General features: G+C 37.0%; 2 protein-coding genes across 2 annotated transcripts; both read right to left on the bottom strand.

Moving 5' to 3' along the window:
• Nucleotides 1-258: 258 nt before the first annotated feature.
• LOC107135364 (olfactory receptor 1013-like) lies at nt 259-1,176 on the bottom strand. Its single transcript, XM_015477246.1, has one exon. The coding sequence runs from the start codon at nt 1,174-1,176 to the stop codon at nt 259-261; it is 918 nt and encodes a 305-aa protein (XP_015332732.1).
• Nucleotides 1,177-10,238: 9,062 nt separating this feature from the next.
• LOC107135363 (olfactory receptor 1019) lies at nt 10,239-11,237 on the bottom strand. Its single transcript, XM_015477245.1, has one exon. It carries the CDS (start codon nt 11,217-11,219, stop codon nt 10,287-10,289), a length of 933 nt encoding a protein of 310 aa, XP_015332731.1. The 5' UTR covers nt 11,220-11,237; the 3' UTR covers nt 10,239-10,286.
• Between the last annotated feature and the right edge of the window lie 9,997 nt (nt 11,238-21,234).

Raw genomic sequence — 21,234 nt, 5'->3', positions numbered from 1 at the left:
GAGAATTTTTTGGCTTAGTTTCTTTGTTTTTAAAGTAGAGTAACAAAAATCAACCCAAATTCTTACATTTCATTGTAATTTTATCTCCTGTGTTACCATTTCACATGTTAGATACTTGACCTACCATGTGCCAAAGGTGGAAATCTTGTAATTTGCATTATATTATATCCCAGGGGAGCACAAGGGCACCTCTGCTTGGTAAACAAATAACCTCATCAATAACTGAATCTCCACCCTCCTCAGAAGAAAAAGTCTTGATCATTTGAAGAGTTTTCTCAGAGCCTCTTTCACATCCTTATTCCTCAGGCTGTAGATCAAGGGGTTCAACATGGGAAACACCACAGTGTAGAAGGTAGAGACGATTTTGTCCGTGTCAAAGGAGTAGCTAGTTTTGGGGCGAGAGTAGATGTAGAGGATGGAGCCATAGTAGAGGGTGACAGAGACCAGGTGGGAGGAGCAGGTGGAGAAGGCCTTGAGGCGGCCCTGGGTGGAGCGGATCCTCAAGATGGTGGCGATGATGAAGAGGTAGGAGGCCAGGATGAGCGCTATGGGGGTAATGACATTGGAACTCAGAAGAAAGTACATCAGAGCCTGGTAGCCATCTGTCCTGCCACAGGCCAGCTTCACCAGGGGAAGCAAGTCACAGAAAAAGTCATCAATGATGTTGTCATTACAGAAGTCAAAGGAAAAGGTTTTCTTGGTGAGGACAGAAGAGTTAATAAAGCCACCAAGATATGAGGCTGCTGCTAAAAATACACATAGTTTTATCGGCATGGCCTGAGAATAAAGCAGTGGCTTTGAGATGGCCACATAGCGGTCATAAGCCATGGCAGCCAGCAGGTAACACTCGGTATAGCCCAGCCCAGCTGAGAAGAAGAACTGAGCCAGGCAGCCAGCAAAGGAGATGCTGTTATCATCAGAGATGCAGGTCACTAGGATCTTTGGAGTGTAGACACAGGACAACCAGAGATCCAGAAAAGACAGATTTCCAATGAAAAAATACATGGGTGTGTGGAGCCTGGAGTCATTACAGATCAGCCCTATGAGGGAGGTGTTTCCTGCCACAGTCAAAACGTACATGATAAGGAACACCACAAAGAGGACCAGCTGCATCATGGGGTCTCGTGTGAAGCCCAGCAGGATGAACTCTGTCACTGTGTGATTTCCCCTCTGCATGGCTTAGAATATTTCACTTTAGAAGAGTGAAAAATTTCCATTTTAATGATTTTTGCTGACACACACACAAAGAAACAATAACTGTGCTAAATATGTAATAGTATACGTCTGGTAATTTAACTCTAGAAAGCAATAATCTATGTGGTCCTTTAGAATATTTTTACTTTGTAACTAGTTAAACAAAAATTCCAGGGATTATGATATTTGTTTGTCTTATTCCCTCTTCTTGGCTCCCAGAAAAATGCTCACTTACCATTTATTTCTTAATGTTGGTTTAATAAGTGTCAATTTTCAAAAATAAACTTGTTGCTTAGTAAAATGTAAGAATTTTCCCCTTTGTCTGTTGCTACTCTTCCTCCATTAGAGACTCAGTAACCTCACATAGTTTAATCTAATAAGTAAGTTTGAGTCATATTCTGATTTGATCTATGTGCACTATTTGCTATATTCTTCTTGCTGGAAAATGCTCTCTCACTTGATTTCCCAACCATTTACCTCTCTGGATTCATTTAAGTTCTCTTGTTGCATTTCTCAGTGTTATTATGCTAGGTTTTGAATTTCAGAATGCTTCCAGAATCAACTCTTGGTCCTTCTTGTTTTTAAACACTGAAATCAGCCCCTGGTGGTCTCCTCTTTAAATGTTCTTACTATGTGAATGAGTCTGAAAGTTTATTTCTTCACTGTGTGTCTCTTTCTACATTCTCGCAACACTTGGATTCAAATACCCACAGCTACAGTATGTCTACTGGACATCATAGAAAAAAAATACGTTATTGAGGATTTTTCCTAACCGTCCTTCCGTTTCAGTGCCACAGCAGAAATAGGCTTTACCAGCTCATAGAAAATGATTTACTCACTTTCAATTGGATCGACTGGCAACATCCCCTGGTCTCTAACTTCAAAATATGTACAGAACCTGGCCACCTTCTCCCATCCAACCTTTCTATCCCAGAGAAAGCCCTTTCATCCCCACTGGCATAACTGCAGAAACCTCCCAGACATCTCCCGGCTTCTATACTAAACCCCACTTAAGCCTCTCAATGTGGTGGGCAGAGGTTCCCATCATAATGTGAGATTGTCACTCTTGCCTTCTAAACACTCCAGTGACTTCTCCATTTATTCAGAAAAAAAGAAAAATTTCCTACAAAGCCATCTAAGGTCCACATGCTCTGGGCCTCCTCTCCTCTCTGCTCCCAGTGCCCACTGTTCTCCCCTTCACTGCTTACTGCACTCCTGCCACTGTGCCCAGAACAGACTAGACATGTTCAGTGCCTTCCTGGCAGGTATTTTGGTTGTATGCTTTCCACATTGCAGCCAAATATAAATGGCAATCATTTTGTAGATGATCAGATTGAGATTTAGTAAGTAGCTAATAATTTTACAATTATGAAGTGGTGATGCTTTCTCTGGAGTCCTGATACTTCACGAATAAACCACTTTTTTAAAATTCTGATGTCAGCTGAATTTATGAGTGGGCTCTACTGTCTCTCTCATGTAGGGTTTGACACTTAGCTAAAACCAAGAGCATAAGGTCGTCAGGAAGTTCAGATGTTCACAGACAAGTTCCTCACACATGTGGTCAATTAAAGTTTCCAGGCTCTGCCCAAATCATCTGCTGGACGATACCTTTGTCTTTGTCATAGGGACAAGACTGATGATGAGTCCAGAAACATTCTCCTGTCCCTACCCAAGACCAGTACACTTACCTGACACTCACAGTCAGGACCAACATAGGACCACACTGTGGATCCAGGTGACTTATTCCTGCTCAGGCTCCCCAGTGTATTTGATGTCTCAAGCACCTCAGGGGTTCATAGTTAGAACATCTCTGAAAAAGCAATTAATAGAAGAGTCAATTGAAATGATTAGTTGTTTGGTGGAAAAAAAAGAAGGTACTTTTTAAAATGATGATGACTATAGTATATTGAAAACATTGTTTTTATAAAATCTCTACCAAGGAAATTTCAAATGAATAAAAACTTCAATAAATATAACACTTCTAATATGTCAAATAACTCTTCTAATATGTGTTGTAAACAATATTATAATCTAAAAATATATACAAAACAATTAATTAGCCTGTTAATGACAATTTATAAGTATTTTCAAATAGAGTTTGAGACTAAGGCTATTTGATCATAAAATTCATAATTTTTATGCTACATGAACGAAAGTTCAGAGAAGGATGACCTTGGAATATCTATCCATCTGTAAATAAATTGCTTAAAAAGTGAATTTGGCTTATTCTAAATGTCCACAAAGGTAGATTTTTGCAACAAACATATCCATTCCTGCTTCCAAAACCATTACTCAATTTTGAGATATAAAATTCTACCATAATGACAAGAATTGGAAGTTATACTACCTGTATGTATAAGATGCCAAAATACATTCTACTATCATGTGTAACTGAAAAGAACAAATTAAAAATTAAAAAAAAAATTCTGTCATAGTAGTTCATGTAACAGTGTCCAATGGAAATGTTTTAAGTAATATATCATATTTGCTTAAAGTCCCTTGTCAAATTTATCCATTATTGATCATAATAATATTTGTTGTGCACATAGTACATGCAAGGTATTCTATTGAATGCTTTAAAAGAGTCATCTCATTTCAACAGTAATAACCTTGTGAAGTAAAAGTGATTACCAATCCTAATTCACAGAAGACATTTCTGAGATACACACTGTTCAAGTTCACTCAGTGTGGACACTGGTAGAGCCATGATTGAAAACCATTTCTCCCAGTGCTCCTCGTCTGTCCACAGCCTGCATATATGTCTGGCATTTACTGTGTTCTAGATTCTCTGCCAGGTACTAAGATCAAGAGGCATAACTAAGGCCTAGGCCTGATGACCAAAGTCTGTTTAATGGAAGAAATTAAAATTTTTAAACAAATAAATGCAATGCACTGTGATACAATTTTTATTCTCGATTGTGGGAGGCTGGCCTGGATATAGACTCTGCCTCACTTCCCCTACTAGAAGATTCTCCACTCTAGAGGGAGGGATTTTGTGTGATGGGAAGTGTGAATATAGAAGGAGAAAGTTTGCTGCTGTGCTTGAAGAATAAGCAGACAGTTACCATGAGGTAGGAGGACATTTCTGCTAGAGGAAGGTAAGCTGTTTCTACAAAGGCAGAAGAAAGAAATAGCAGGGAGTGCGGGATGTGTCCTGATTCTGGCAGATCCCTCTGCAGAACAAAACATATTCATTTGAACAATAGGAATGATGGGAGAGGAGATCAAGGAGGCTTTCTAATGTCACAGTCAGAACATTCTTAGGGTTACTGGCTTAACCTGGACCAATATTCAAACACTTGGAACTCCAGGGTCTGTGGCAGAAGGATTGCTGGGCTAGGGGAGCAGCTTCTCCAATGAAGACCTGTGCTGCACGCCTGTGTGATGAGTGCAGCCTATCATATTCCTTTCAGCTCCTTCACCAGAAAGACAAGGAAACCCAGGCCTCTTGGAGAAGGAAACCGATGCCTGGGATTACAAAACAATCACTGGGCAAAACCAAGACTAAAAGATCAGTGTTCCTCACCCTGCACTTGGTTCTCGCTCTCCTATGGGCATTCATTTAATAATAATAATAAGGATGTTTTTGTGTCAATGATATTTTTGGACCTCAACTTTGTGAATCTTCTCTGTAGAAAATGCTCCAATCTACAACAACAATAAAGACAAACATAATAGTACACATGTTTTCCTGATGTTTCTTTGGAGCCTTAAACATGAATTCTAGGTCTCAGGTTAAAATTGTGCTTTAAGAAACTACTTCTTTTCTGGCTGACCTCACCCAATGGTTACCTGACTACCATGGTAATCTGACCTTCCTTTTAAATGTACTTTGTGTTTTTCTGCTCTCTGAGGAAAAACTACAGTAAGATCATTTAAACATTTTCCTTTAGTGGAGGGGCGTGAGTGTAGAAACATTTATGGAATCTGTGTGTGTGTGTGTGTGTGTGTGTGTGCGTGTGCGTTCTGAAAACTGTAGTAAGAATCCATGGTCAATATCCTGGACTTTGTACTTGTGGTTATCCCATACTCCTGTCACATGTTTGTATAGTCTCTGTTAAAAATTCCCCTTAAATTACCTGGTTTGGGTGGGACATCTATTTTTGGACAAGACTCTAAAGGATGTAGTAAATGGTAACAGGAGTAGCCTTAGGATCAGATCCTCAGATTTCTGTGACTAATTTGTTCACATATTTTAAGAATATGAATATTTGTGTTGCTAGAGAAATTAGACACTGGTCAGCCAGGCATGTGGTGACATCATGAGCCTTCACATGACCACCAGTGACATTATGGTATGAAGTCAGGGTGGAGGGCAAAGCACTTAAAGATCATTTGATTGTAGCATTGATTATGATCATGATAATATTGACTGTAAAATTACCAGGGATTTGATTTTAAATTGTTGGCAGAGGCAATTGAATCATTGCTTTGAACTCCATGGCCTTGGACAGCTAGACCCTTTTTGGTCCCTCTCTGAACAATAGTGCTGAAAGACATGCACATTTTTAGGTAGCCGCTATTAATGAGGCAGATTCCATGCCTGGTGTGGGATTTATGGGTACAAAAGCTTTGAGTTCAGATGCCTGCTGCCCTTGGGTGAAAGAAATATGGGCTCCACAGCCTTGAGGCACAAGCTATCTGGAGCAAGATGAAGATAGTGCAAATAGATAAGCCCCAATCAGTGAGGTCAATAGAGAGCCTACAGAATGGGAGGAAATTTTTACACACATAAGATAGAACACTAATCTTCAGGATATATAAAGAACTCAAAAAACTTAACACTGAAAACCAAATAACCCAATCAATAAATGGGCTAAGGAACTGAACAAATATATGGAAAAAAGTTCAACATCTCTTACAATTAGAGAAATGCAAATAAACTACTCTAAGGTTTTATCTCACTCCAGTCAGAATGGCAGTTATTAAGAATACAAGCAATAATAAGTGTTGGGGGAAAAGGCACACTCTTACATTGCTGGTAGGACTGCAAATTGGTGCAACCACTCTGGAAAGTAGTATGGAGATTCCTTAGAAAACTTGGAATGAAACCACCATTTAATCCAGCTATCCTACTCCTTGGTCTATACCCAAAGGACTTAAACACAGCATACTACAATGATGCAGCCACATCAATGTTTATAGCAGCACAATTTACAATAGCTAAATTGTGGAACCAACCTAGGTGTCTTTCAATAGATAAATGGACAAAGAAACTGTGGTATATATGTGCAATGAAATATTACCCAGCATTAAAAGAATAAGATCATGGCATTTACAGGTAAATGGATGGAGTTGGAGAATATTATGCTAAGTTAACTAAGCCAATCCCCAACAAACAAAGTCTGAATATTTTCTCTGATAAGTGGATGCTGATCCATATTGGGAGTGTGTGGGAGGGGGCATGGGAGGAATGGAGGAACTTTGTATAGGGCAAAGGGGAGGAAGGGGGAGAGGGCATGAGGGTAGGAAAGATGGTAGAATGAGAAAGACATCATTGCCTAGGTACATGTATGAAGACACGAAAGGTGTGAAAATACTTTGTGTACAACCAGAGAAATGAAATATTGTGCTGCATTTGTGTACTATGAATCAAAATGAATTCTGCTGTCATGTATAACAAATTAGAACAAATAAATAAATTTAAAAAATAGATAGACTTCAATTAGTCTGATCCTGATGACTTTGTTCACCTGGAAGAACCCTTCCTGACAATAAATCCCTTTGATGTGCTTCCTTTTAAATAAAGCATTCCTGAAATTTTTGTTTGTTTGTTTGTTTTTAGAGGAATCTGACCCATCAGGTCTGATCCGCCCACCAGGCCCCTGCTTTTGAAACTATTTTTATTGTGTTTTGTCTTTTATTTCTTATTAATTATTTCAGACTTTTAATTTCTCAGCCAGTTCACACCTGGGTTCAGTTTATGGATCCCTCCTTGTACAGGACATAGCAATAGAAAAGTTTTTAATTCATGAAAAAGAAGAATATCTTTTTAAACTCAAATCATTTATTGAACTCATATTGTGCAAACTGATAGAGACATGATATAAATAATTCTCATTTTTATTGGTGAAGAAACTGCATAAATATTGTGAGGCTCATATTTATCCCTGCTTACCAAAATTAAACTGGCCTCTGTACTTTAATTTTCCTTGCTCCTCAAACTTACCTTTAACCCCACAATAAATGCCTACCCAGTTGAATAGCAGCACACACCAGACATAGGAGAGCCCCTAAATTATTCCCTTACTCATAGAGCTAGAAATATCCACTAGGGTTAATACAGGAGCAGTGAGGTTAGAAGCCTTTATTCACTGTAAAAATACCACAAGTTATTGTAGATATCCAACAAGTCAGTGATTTGGTACTGATTTTACAAAATCAGTTGGACTCCCTGGCATCTGTCAGTCAGGGAAGAATGCTAGTTTTATGTAAACCAATTGGGAATGGTTTAAGAGACAAGGTTGAATGGTTAAAGGGCCACCTGAAATATGGAAAATGGATCAATTTACTATTCTTGTTAATAGGTTTATCATGCTTATTCTCATAACATGTATAACTATGAGCATGGCTAATAGCACTTAGATTTATTGGGCCCAGATTCCACAGCCAGCTATTTCTCACCCAGTAACATGGTTTGATATTCCCCCTTCAATCAATCTTAATTCCACCACTTTTGGCCTGATCTTTTGTTAACTACTAGATCCACTCAATAAGTTTTGTTTAATTTTTCTGTTACGTGGCTAGGGAAACAAGTACAGGATTTATGGTAGATTCTGAGACTTTAATGTCATTATAATATTACTCACTTTGTGTTACTAGAGTTCCATACAATGATACTGAGATTCAATGGCACAGTGTACATAATCATCCAAGGGACTTGATCTTTCTCATACTGCTTCTTTGGGTGTGTTAAAACTGTAATCTCAGGTCCTGTCATGGTTAATGCCAAAACATCTACTTTTGATAATGAAGAATTTTGTGGCGGTTTAGCTGAAAAAATTTCTTCCCTTAACCCTTTTAAGTATTATCCCACACATATAGCTGGATTACTAACCTTAACTATACTGTTAATTTTATCTCTGTTCTTCTTTTGTGTAATTGGGTCAAGCAGGATGGAAACAATTAAACTACCAGAAAAATATGGTTTCAAGATCAATCATGTTTGCTATGCTCCAAAGGAACCAGACCCCTGAAATTATGGGAAGAACTCCCCAAATCTGATTAGACCTTAATTAAGAAAAATAGAATCCTCAGCTATACTACATGTCAAAATCATGTTCCTAGCACTAACAACTTAGTTAGTCTTTACCTTTTACACTAGCATTATTTTCCTAACACTGGTAAGCTAATTATTCTTCATTCTATGTTACAATTGTCTCACCTAACCTAACAAACCAGTTAATCTTCACATATTATTGTAATATTGTTTTCTCCCTATTTAAGTATTACAATAGTGATAAGCTCAGCCACAACTGCTGGAAAATATCTCAGAGCAACTCTCTTCCCTACCCACTGCCTGATCTTCTGGAATAACATTAAAATAATTGACATTTCTTGCAATGGCTTTGGAAGTTACCCACATCCCTCTCTGCCTTACCCCCATATTTACTTTCAGGAATCTGAAAGAAAGACCCCCTCCTCACATTCCCTCCTCCCATAAGGAAGCAGCTAAAGACTTCCATGTCCAATTTCTTCCTTCCTTTCAGAGTCTAGAATGTTAGATATGGAAAATAAAAGACCCCAGGATAGTGTGGTCTGTGGAAAAGGAATAAAAAAGAAAGCCATATATTGATAGCTTTCATCTCTTTCCAGGTAAATCCTTTTCAGATGCTGGCCACAAGTGGGGAGAAAATGTTTCATGAAACCTAGAGTGATATTCTCTGTGAAATGCTAATCTCTTCCAAGATAAATCCTCTCCAGGTGCTGGCCACTGACCCCCAACGCCCAAACCCAAATTCCTGAGTGCCCAAATATTTGAAACTGATGGTTTCCTCAAAAAATAGTTAGCTTTCTTCATCTTTCCATCTGCTGCCTTTACCTATTGCTATTACCTGACATCTTGTTTTTATTTGGAGATTTGTAGCCTTAAATCCATGCAAGTAGGATTTATATTCACATTTCTGATCACTCATTGGCACATCCTATTTATCAGACTTCTTTGCACATTGCATGGGCATGATGTGGGGACCATGGAAATCTGCACAAAGTGCCAGGGACTAATTAGGATTGAAAGAGAAAAATTAAGGCCTCTGAGGACTGAAAGGATGTCAATATGTGACGTTGAAAAAGTACTCATATGTTTAATTCTTTAAGACAGATGGGATCAAAGAGATCCAGTGAAAATAAGCATTTGGTTAAAGGCAAAACTCAGAACAATAACAACAACAACAACAACAACAACAAAAAAAAAAAAACACACTAATACTTGCACAGCTAGTTAACTAGAACTGCATTAGACTATAACTCTTTTTGTTAGACTGAATGGTTCCTGATTGTGTGTTTGGGAGTCAATTTAAAGCAATAATACTGCAACTGTAAGCATAACACACTCCATGTTGCCAATGCATGTCTTCTAACTTTATCCCCAAGAACCTGGCACATACCACGTGCTTATAAGTTTTGCTAACATGACAGGATGGATCCCAGAACAAACAGAATCATCCTTCACTCCAAGCCCATTCACTATAATTTTCACTACATTTTCTCTGACTTTGAGAGTACACACATTTTCAACATTTGAACCTGGCATTTCTTCTGACACTGGGAAAAAAATATATATATGCTTTAGGGTGGCTAACTAATCCCCCCTCCCCATAAAGTCCCGCCTCAATTTCTAATATATATGAGAATATAATTTAAGTAAAAGCTAGTACCTCTTACTTGGATTCTTTAAAAATATTAATTTAACTTATATTTATTTCAGATCATAGAGTCATAAAAATTCCTTTAGAATTAAAGATGTAATCAGCAAAGGGAGGGTAACATGGATGATGTTTATTGAGGAGTTGTTTGCATTTGTGTTCCCTGCCACCACCTCTGTGCCACTATTGTTTACCTCTGACAAAACCAGATTTTTTCATTTTTTGGTTTTATTGAGGTTTTCTCCCAACCAGCTTTTTGAATGCAGCTTTCACATCCTTGTTCCGTAAACTGTAGATCAAGGGATTCAACATGGGGATGATGATGGTGTAGAACACAGAGGCCCACTTGTCTTGGTCCAGGGAGTAGCTGGATGTCGGCCTCAGATACATAAACATGACTGTGCCATAGAAGAGGGTGACACCAGTAAGGTGGGACCCACAGGTGGAGAAAGCCTTAAAGCGGCCTTCCGCGGAGCACATTCTGATGATGGCCATGAGGATGAAGGCATAGGAGATGACAATGATGAGGATGGTACTGAACTCGATGAAGCCGCACAGACTGAACAGCAGTATCTCACTGACATAGGTGTCTGAGCAAGAGAGGGCCAGGAGTGGTGGGATTTCACAGAAGAAATGGTTGATGATGTTGGAACCACAGTAATTGAGGCTGAATGTGAGTGAAGTGTGGGCTACTAAGCTCATGAGTCCAGCCAGGTAAGAGCCCAGCATGAGAGCCAAACAGACCCTCTTGGACATGAGAGTGCTGTAGTGGAGGGGTCGACAGATGGCCACAAAGCGGTCATAGGCCATGGCCGCCAGGACATAGCACTCGGCATCCACAAAACCTACAAAGAAAGCAAACTGTGTGGCACAACTGGAGAAGGAGATGACTTTGTGCTTTGTCAGGAAGTCAGCCAGCATCCTGGGGGCAATGGCTGTGGAGTAGCCCAGGTCAACAAAAGAGAGGTTGCAGAGGAAAATATACATGGGTGTGTGAAGCTGAGTGTCTGATATGATCAGAATAATCATACCAACATTCCCCACCACATTGACCAGGTAGACAATGAGAAAGACCACAAAGAAGATCATCTGTAGCTGAGGGTTTTGAGTGATGCCCATAAAGATGAACTCTGTCACTGATGAGTGGTTTTCTTTATCCATTGCTCTGATTATATATGTATCTGGATTGGTTTATTGGTGAATATAGTAATTTCCTGTACTGGAAATATTCAAACCAAAGATAAGCAAAAATATGCTTGAGAAGTTATATGTATTTCTGTAATAAACGCAGGCATTGTGTGAGGTGAATCTCAAAAACTCCTTCCACTAACTAGATTCCATGAATGGTGGGATGACTGAAGTGACTTGGGTGAAGGTGACGGTTCTGTCTTCTCCTGGAGTCCACACGATGGGAAAAAAATGTTAGCTTCTTGGGAATGGTGAGTTCTGCTTCTCCAATGATCTTGGTGCTCTGAAGTCACTTATCCCTTGACACCTGATGTTTGATGTGGCCAAGGCAATTATCCATCATCAGTTTTGAGTGTTCCTTCAGTCTTTCTAAAACAAAGCAAACATAAATGTAGACAATACATGCACATTAATTCTCCTTGCAGATAAGGATAAAGAGGGAAATGGAAGACTCAGAGATCTCAACGCATAACATATCAGAAGCACAGAAAAGAAGGTGAAATACTTGGTGAAGAGGGTCAGGTGCAGACGATAAGGTGGTGAAAAAGAATGATTTTTAGAATGCTAGGACCTTCTGAGTATTCATTATAGGCCCAAACTTTACTGAGTGTTTTATAAGTGTGACATCATTTCATCCTGACAACTGTTATATAAAAAGAACAAGGCTATATATTAAACAATTTAAACAAAATCAACAGACAGATCATAGCAGAACTGGGCCTGACTCCAGAGTCCATTATTACCTTCTGAGTGTATATGATTTCGTGAAAGGTAAATCTGTTTTTGTGCCTGCCTTTCTTGTCCTATCTGTCATGCATGGGACCAAACTTAATCTTTGTTTGTTTATTTATTTATTTATTTATTTATTTATTTATTTATTTACTTACTTACTTACTTACTTTTAGAAGTCCTCCAGGGTAAGGTATGGGACTTAATCAGGTGAAGACACAGCTGTGTCTCTGGATAATTCTATTGCTTAACCAATAGCCATGACACAACTGACCTCATAGTTAAGAGAGTAGGGCTGCCACTCAGCGGAAATAGAGAAAGCATTGTTGAATTCAGAGGTCATACAGGAGCATACATTTGTGAAGTTTTTCTCCCATTTGTTGGATGAGCATGTACTCAATTGAAAATGTGAGGACTGTTGGCAAAACCAAACCAACCAAGCAGCCACACATACAAACAAAAAAGACAAACATAGATAATTTTAAAGTAAGTAGCACCTATGAGTTATAAAGGGAGAAGACAGACTGCACTTGCTTTAATTGGTTTACTGTTCAGGAAAGAAAAGGAATCAGAGAAGGTGCAATATGTCATGCACGGGCTATAGACATTCATGATGAATTATTCTAAATCCTGGGATTTATAAACGCTGAAAACTCTTAACCCTAGCTTTCACTTTCTCTACAGAATATAAGTAATCACATCAAAGGAAGAGATTTTTCTTCACCATTTTCTGTCCCATGTTGGCAGATACTTTTACAATTTTTATAAATCAAACATGTTTATGCCAACTTGATATTCAGCCATTAGAAAAGAAAACCTGGAAACAGCCTACATGCTCACCGAGAGATGCTTGTGTTCATAAAATGGAACAAACCACTTAACAATTGAAAGGAGCCATGTATTGATACATGTGTCATGGTGGATGAGTCTTAACCTAATTAGGCTGAGAGACAAAAAAATAACACAAAAAAGAGAACACCTGTTTCCATTCATAAAAATCTAGAAAATTCAAGAGAGTCAATAGTGGCAGAAGAAAGCTGATCAGTGATTGTGGTTGTAGAGGTGTGTGAGAGGTGTATGGGGGAAGGAAAGGAAAAGGTCCAAGAAAACTTTGGGTGTGTGATGAATTTGTTTACAGTATTCTTTCTGATGATATTTCACTTATTCATACATGCACTAAAACATACCATATTTTATTTTTCAATACATTCTATTTATTTTGTCAGTCATACTTTGATACAGCTGGCTGAAAAGATAGAGTACTTGTCCTACTCCAGCTCAACTCATTACTACTACATGTGAATACATACATTATTTCATAAGTTAGGTTCATTGTGAAACAGAAACATGCTGAGGGGACTTTACACTGTGAGCTAGTTGTAGAGTCAGCATTTAATCTGGGACTGCCAGTTTCCCATAGGATGGTATTTTCATTTTTTACCCTGATGCTTCACATAGGAAATTAAAAGCAACCCACCAGGAATAGTGACACAATGTCCACCACTTGTTAGCATGCCCATCCACTTCAGGAAGTGGAAAGCAATCCTGTAGTTGAAAATAGAAGCCGGCTGTAGAGTTTTATATATAAGGAAGCAGAGTCATACCTCAGTCTCTACAATGTGGGCTTATACCAGACTTCAGAATTGAGAGTTAGAGAATCCTTGCAAGAACAAACAGCAACAGCAATCAAGAGTCTGACCCACAGCTGGGTATATGCCACTCAATTCACATCACTCAGTTGGAAATGTGATTAGAGGTCAGGCAGGTATGAGAAGTTTCACCAATTGACAAAATCACTTGCCTGCTGTCTTTTGTAGTGGTCAGACAAATGTACTGTATGTCATTCTCAGCTACTATTGCTTCCACCACAGTGCTTATCTTCTTGGAGTATATTGGATTTTCATTGGATATTTGGGGTTAATACACTCACCTTAATACTTTTCTGAAAAATTGGTTAAACTATGTATAAGTGCTGGATTCAGTGGCTGTCATGTGGCAAGCGCTTAATGCAGTTGGCCACGGTGTGTAAATATTGATGTTTTAATTTAGTAGATGAGTGCACTTATAACTCTAAAATATATCAAGTGCTTATTTCATAGAGCTAATGCATCAGGGAATCGTTATCCTTTAGGGAGAAATGATTTTAATTCTATAGCCTTTCTATTATATGAAAAATAAAAACAAGTAGAAACTAGGTTATAAGAGCCAAACTCAGAACTTAATAAGGAAAAACTTTATGACACTTAAAGTCTGAATATTAAGAAAATGAATATGCTCTATTTTTAACAACACACTGAACTATTCAACAAGACACCAGAAAAGCAATAAATTTGGAGCAAATACATTTTAGATTTCTATGTTTCACCTGAGTTTGCAAATTTATACAAAAAGAATAATATAGGAAGAGTCTGGAGACTCTAGTTTTAGTTCTACTTTTCAGTAATGGGTTTTGGTGAATTGCTGCATGAAATACAGATTGTGGCTTTGTTAATTAATTGGGTGGAGAACATCCATCACCCAAGACCCTCCAATTCTAGCATTTTATGAATTCAGATTTTTGAGATAACGGAAAACAAAACCCATGGCCTATGTCTCTTTCTGAAATCTTAAAATGGCAGGAACCTGGTGTCAAGTAGAACCTGTGCTCAGAGAAGCATCAGGCAGTGTAATATTGCATCCCAAATAGATCACGTCTCTTTCCTCTTTTGTCCCAACTGTGGTCTGACCTGTTTTCCACTTGTTGTTGGTGAGAGGATGAACGGTCTCCTCTTCTTTGATGGGAAGCACTGAACAAGTATTCTGAGAAGAATCCAAAAATGGTGAATCACCCTGGCAGCTGGTTCAGCTTCCTGCTCCTCCCATCCTTGATCATGAGCACAGGGCAAATTTATGTCTCTGAGTAACAGATAATTTCCCGGAAGAAATATGATGAAAGGATTGTCTGCATTCACTGGGGACTCAAAGATTTGTTGAACTGTCATTCCCTAAGGAATCTCCCTCTCTTTTCCTTCAGTCTTAATGATAAACAGGGATTCATTTTTCAAGACTCTTGAGTGGTGATTGAATCTAATGTAAGAACTGCCTGGGCTTTTGTCCAGCCTAAAGATGTCTAGAGGGTGTGATTTTGGGAATGACTGAGTAAGGTCTCTCTGCTCATGCTAAAAGTCCTTTGAAAGAGGATGATACTTTTCATGTCCTACAGGATGACATTAATATATTTCTATAATGGTTAAAGAAAAATAACTAAAGATTGAATTCTACTTAGAATCAATAAAAGAGGGACACAAGGGAAGAATCAATAAGAGAGGGAAGGTATTGAATGTGTCCATTAACACTGTTGTGCTGATTGTACCATGGGGGTTTTCATCTATCTAAGCCCATCAAATTGTACACACTGACTATGTGCAGTTCTTTGCAATTTATTAATTATACAGTGATATAAGTGTTTAAAAATCACTTCAAGTAATACAAAGCCTAAGAGAAGTTCTTTGGAAATCCCAGCATTTACTATGAAGAAAATGAAGGATACATCAAAAACCACTCCTTTAGAGTTCAGTATACCTGCCACTGTGGATATAGTCACGTGTCTTTGTTCACTTTCAGTGAAAGAATTAGTTTCCATTTTCTTTCCTTTTTTACATGAAAAAAAAAAAGAACTTTAAGATCCCAGGTTGGATCAGATTGAAGAGCTTCCGTCTTTTCATTTTTCAATTAAAAAGCAACGCTTATTTTACTAAGAAACTAATTAGGCTCAACTACAAAATGTGAAAAAGGCAGATAATTGCACATATATGAAAAAAACTCCATAAATGTAGCTTAAAAATTCAGGCTGATGTAAGTTTACCCTAGAAGTACCCAAGGTAGTCTTGCAACATTCTAGCTCAGGATGTAAATTTCCAAAAGGATGAAAGTGCTTGGTAAAACTCAAAACCATTTTCTCCCTCGAGTTACTTAGTAAATGCACCCACAACAAGTTTGTTTTATATAAAATTAATTCAATAATATTCCATGTTAATAGTTAGAATGTTTGTACATGAAAAAGTACTGGTAGCTTTAAGGCTGATGCTAGATATTTCTATCAAGTACATATATAACTTGTGAGATATTTGACAATCTTCTTTTAAGTTCTAGGCACCTGATATTAAATAATTCTTCTCAACCAAGAGGAGATGTAGTGCACTAAGTGTAACTCCAGCCACTCTACTTCCCCCTCCTAAGACCTTTGATTCACTCTTTCTCCCAGCAACCAGCCTCTTCCAGACTCTAGCATGCTGCTCCAGAGTTAGCCAGTTTTCCCCAGAGGAAATGAAATATGTTGTTAGTGATTGTAGTTTATGTGTTATTCATATGTAAATGAGAAGGTATATTTAGTATCCTTTTTTGGTATTTTGGGGCTGCAGCAACCAAAATGTTTAGTGGTGCACATTCCGGAGTAAGGATAAACTGTGTCTGAATCTTAGCTCTGATCCAAATCAACTATTCGAACAAATTGCTTTTCTAAGTGCTGTTTGACTTACCTGGGATAGGAGTGAGGAGATGCCTGTGTTTAGGTGGACACTCAGCAAGTAGCACATGTATAGTAAATATTAGTAGTTTTTATCATTTGGCTCTGGTTTCTCCTGCTGATGACCAGGCAGAGGACTGGATGAACAAGTTCTCACCTTCATTAATAATTGATATGAATGCCTAAGCTCCTCTAGAGTGAAGATCACATCTTTATTAGTCAGCATTATCTCTGTTAGTTGTAAGTTCTTATTGTCTGGTCACTGGATTTAGGGTCCCATGGTTTTTATTTTATTTTATTTTTTAAATATTTTTAGTTGTTGATGGGACTTTATTTATTTGTATGTGGTGCTGAGAGTCGAACCCAGTGCCTCACACATGCTAGGCAAGCTCTCTGCCACTGAGCCACAACCTCAGCCACTTTATTTTGTTTTTATTGATTCTTATTAGTTATTCTACATAAGATTGGGATTCATTTTGACATGATGATAAAGGTATAGAATATAATTTGCTCCCATTCAACCCTCAGTATTTCCCCTCTCTCTCCCTTTGTCCTCTGCCTCCTCCCCTGCTCCTTTCCATACATTCTACTGATCTTTTTGATATTTACATTTTTTAAAGTTTGTTAGTTTCTTGGGAATGTATAAGATGGTGGGATTCACTGTGGTATATTCATATATGTACATAGGAAAGCTAGGTTTATTCCACTGTTCTCTTATCTTTTTTGATATGTGGAAGCTAGTCAAAATAAAGGGTAGGAGGGGGAGAGACAAAGAGAGAGACAGAGAGAAGGGAGAGGAAAAAGAAAGGAGAGGATCTCATGGTTCTTAATAAAAATTCATTGTGACTTCACTGTCTGTAATCTATTCCTATAGATCCATTCTTTGAAAAATCCTATATCCAGTGTGAATTTTTTAAATGTTCCATGGAGATCATATTTCATGCTAACTTTTGAATGATACCCATCCTATTGTCATGAAGCTATAGCATCATCTTCTGCCTCCTTCTAAGTTCTCATATGCAGACAGCCTTCCTAGAAAGGAGACCCTGCTGTAGAGGAAACTGCAATTTTGAGAACTCTTAATTCTTCCCAAGGGAGCTTATCAGGGGAGACAGAAGATGGTTGCATAATGGCTCAAAATTTATTCTCCTCTGTGCTCATGTATCCTGAGGGTAAAGGAGAAATATATGAAAGGGATATGTGATTTCCTTAATTTAAAAGGGGAAAGTAAGTAGAATATAATGAGAAAACCTAAGGGAAACAGTCCCCAGAGACCAAAGAATAAGAAATATATCCTATTTAAATGAGCTAGGATGTTTACTCTGGAGTCTCTTCGGAAGACTCTATTACTGGAAATATCTGTGAACGGAATGGTAGCCTCACTGTAATGATGAACTTAGGATTTTGAAAGGTAATTTATTTTGATATAATAAATTGGATTACTTAATTTTCAGAAAAAGTAAAAAGAAGAAGAAGAAGAAGAAGAAAGAGAGAGAGATAGAAAGAAAGAAAGAAAGAAAGAAAGAAAGAAAGAAAGAAAGAAAGAAAGAAAGAAAGAAAGAACCTCTCTACCACTGCTGAACACAGAGTAGTTTTGGTGTCCTTCTGTAATGCGTGGTCTCTAAGTCCATTCTAACTCTGCATCCTGGTTACCTTGGGACCTTGACAATCAGCATATTCTCTAAGAAGGTATCATGTGTTTTTATTTTAATTTTTTTTTCATGAATTTAGGCATAGAAGAGAAACAAGCAAAGGAGTAAACTAATGCTCAAGCAGATACAAAAGGTAAGGAAAAGATATAAAGAGTCCTGTTCATTTAACTAAAGAAAAATCCATTTTGCTATTCATTTCCTTAATTGTCCTTTGACCCAAAGTTCCCGAAGCACTGAGACGCTAAAAATATGTGTTAAATAAGTGTTACATCCATTTTTATTGATAAGGGATCTGTACATCTTTAGGATAAATATAAGCAGCAAATATTATGATTGATATAGACTTTTTATCCATCCGAAATATCTCAGGAAATTTAAAAAGTTTATTTTCAGAAAGCTCTTAGAAAGAAATGAAAAACCCAGATTATTTCTCTTTGGGCTAGAAGTTTAGCTGCAAAATCTCAAGAGCACGAAGGAGAATATCTCAGAGGAAGAGAAAAGAATTTTTTTTTCAAAATTGTGAGGAGTTGAAAGCATGTAATTCACACCATAAATATAAAAGAAATCATGTTTTGCTAATAATAAATATTAATAAAAGTGAATTTTAGGAAAGATAATTTTCAGCAATAATACTCAGTTTTTCCTGAGAAGATATGACTTACTAAAGTAATTAAATGTATTCTGGCCTATTAATGAAAAAAAAGTTATATCATCACATAGAATATGTATTAATGCCCAATCTATTATTGACAGTAAGTCTAAATAATCTCAAATGTTAAGGACATGAGATTTACATTAGTGAGCATAAATTTGGACTCTATTAGTCAAACTTTGATTCTCTGCAAGTTAATTTTTGTATCTTACATTTCTACTCTGCAAAAGGAGAGAATTGTATTGCCTATTCTATAGGATTTAAATAAATTAATACAGAAAGAAACAGCACACTGCTTGCACAGCACAAGAAATCATCAAACAAAAAAACTTTAAAAGTTTCAATATTAGTTATTTTTCACCTATCATTGCTTTATTAGTATGGCTAGGATATTTAAGTGTTTTTTATTGTTGTTGTTGTTAGATTTATATTCTTAGGGACACTTTCTGTTTGGAGAAGTAGAGAAAGAAAATCTGTGTCTTTTTTCCCCCCCTTACTTCTAGAGAAGCTGCTTTTGAAGTTCAAATATCAAGATCACTTTGGAAGTGTTATGCTGTAAAAAGATGAGGTTTTAACAAGGCTTAGGTTACTGAGTACATCTCAGTAGAAACTACATTGAGCAGAGCATCAGGAGACACTTGTTGTGTGGCCGTGTCTGTACCTGTGGAATCATCTCCTTTGCACTCTTTCCCCCACCTTGGTTTAGTAGACTTTATCTCCATTGTGAGCACAGTATTGAGTATTGTTGTTCCCGTGTATTAATTTTAGACAGTACTAAATAATTACTTCTCTGGTTGATAAATGATTTAGTACTTTGTCTTACCTCTTGCGCCAAATTTTGATGGCAAACCTGGCACAGTTTAATCTCCTGTTTAAAAATCTGAGGTCATGATAGGGATGCAGGCTTTGAGTGAAAGAATTGAAGAAGAATTTCATCGATAGGTGATACCCAAAAACTTACTTGGAAGATGTAGGCTGGCATCACTTTTTAGTTTTCTTTTTTCCCCTATATCTGGCTTCATTACAATTTTCAAAGAATAAGTCTTATTTCCATTTAAATAATTTGGTGTCAAATTATTCCCCTAATTTAGTATGGTGACTAGAAAGTTTCATGTTTGACTTCTGGTGTTTTCGAATTCTGTTGGTTGGTTAAAATTGCTATTAGTTAAATTTATTTTTAACGGATAGATTAAGCATAAGAATTGTGTATTTTAATTGGGTACTATGTGATATATTTATACATGTTTACATTGTATTATGCTTAAGCCAGGTTAAACATATCTGGCTCTTCAACAGGTACATTAATATGATTAAAATATTTAAAAATTATCCCTACGTTTTGAAATGTATAACAGATGACCGTGATCTACACACTCAACTTACTATGGTATAGGTTCTATTTTGATGTTGTGGATCTGATCATTAAGAGGTAAATATATTTGAGTGGAATATATAAATTCTAAAATAATTTATGTATAATTATGTAATTATAAACTATAATTATTTTCTTCAGTGATATTTATTCATTTTTACTACCTGATTTTCTAATTACTAAAGTGAATTATTAAAAATTCTAAAATTTTAACTGAATCCTTTTTGCCTTGACCATGTTGATTTGGAAAGCTAATAGTGACATTAGAACCATATTGGCTATATGGAATATCCTCCATTTTCTTCTGGTCATAAAATTTTAAAGCACCCCCTCCTTGGGACCAAGTACTATTGACTAATAATGCTAACTTTCAATGTATTTAATTAATTTTCTTTGTACTACAAAGGAATATTCACTGGTCTAAATTTATTCTGTCTTCTTTCCAGAAGTGGTACAGAGAATATAAATTTATCAATGAATTTAAATTATTATTATTATTTTTTTTTCAAGTCCTTTTCTACCAACTGCTGAAGTCTTTTAAGCATTTAAAAATGTGATTCAACTAATCATAGACTTCTATATGTCACTAGTTGACAGCATTCTAAATACGTAGACCCGAATTTTGTTAGTTTCATTTTACTTTACAGTAGAAATACAAGGACAGGTGAACAAAAGATCCATGCATCAGATTCTTTTAAAAAAGATGAATTTAAAGGAAATAATTTTTACTTTAACATAATGAATACTGACCCTCAGGAGGAAAAATCCTTACAATGCAATTAAAGAAATTAAAATTTTTAAATTAAATGATCTGGGATATGGGTTTGTGGAATGGCACATTGCACATGCCTTCTTTTTTTTTTTAATTTTTTATTGTGGGTTGTTAAAAACATTACAAATTTCTTGACATATCATATTCCACACTTTGATTCAAGTGGGTTATGAACTCCCACCTTCACCCCATACACAGATTGCAGAATCACATCAGTTACACATCCATCGATTTACATATTGCCATACTAGTGTCTGTTGTGCTCCGCTGCCTTTCCCATCCTCCACCCTCCCCCCTCCCCACCTCT

Source organism: Marmota marmota, unplaced genomic scaffold (assembly GCF_001458135.2).
Source record: "Marmota marmota marmota unplaced genomic scaffold, marMar, whole genome shotgun sequence".
NCBI classification, from domain to species: domain Eukaryota; kingdom Metazoa; phylum Chordata; class Mammalia; order Rodentia; family Sciuridae; genus Marmota; species Marmota marmota.
This window is presented reverse-complemented; position numbering and strand designations above follow the sequence as displayed.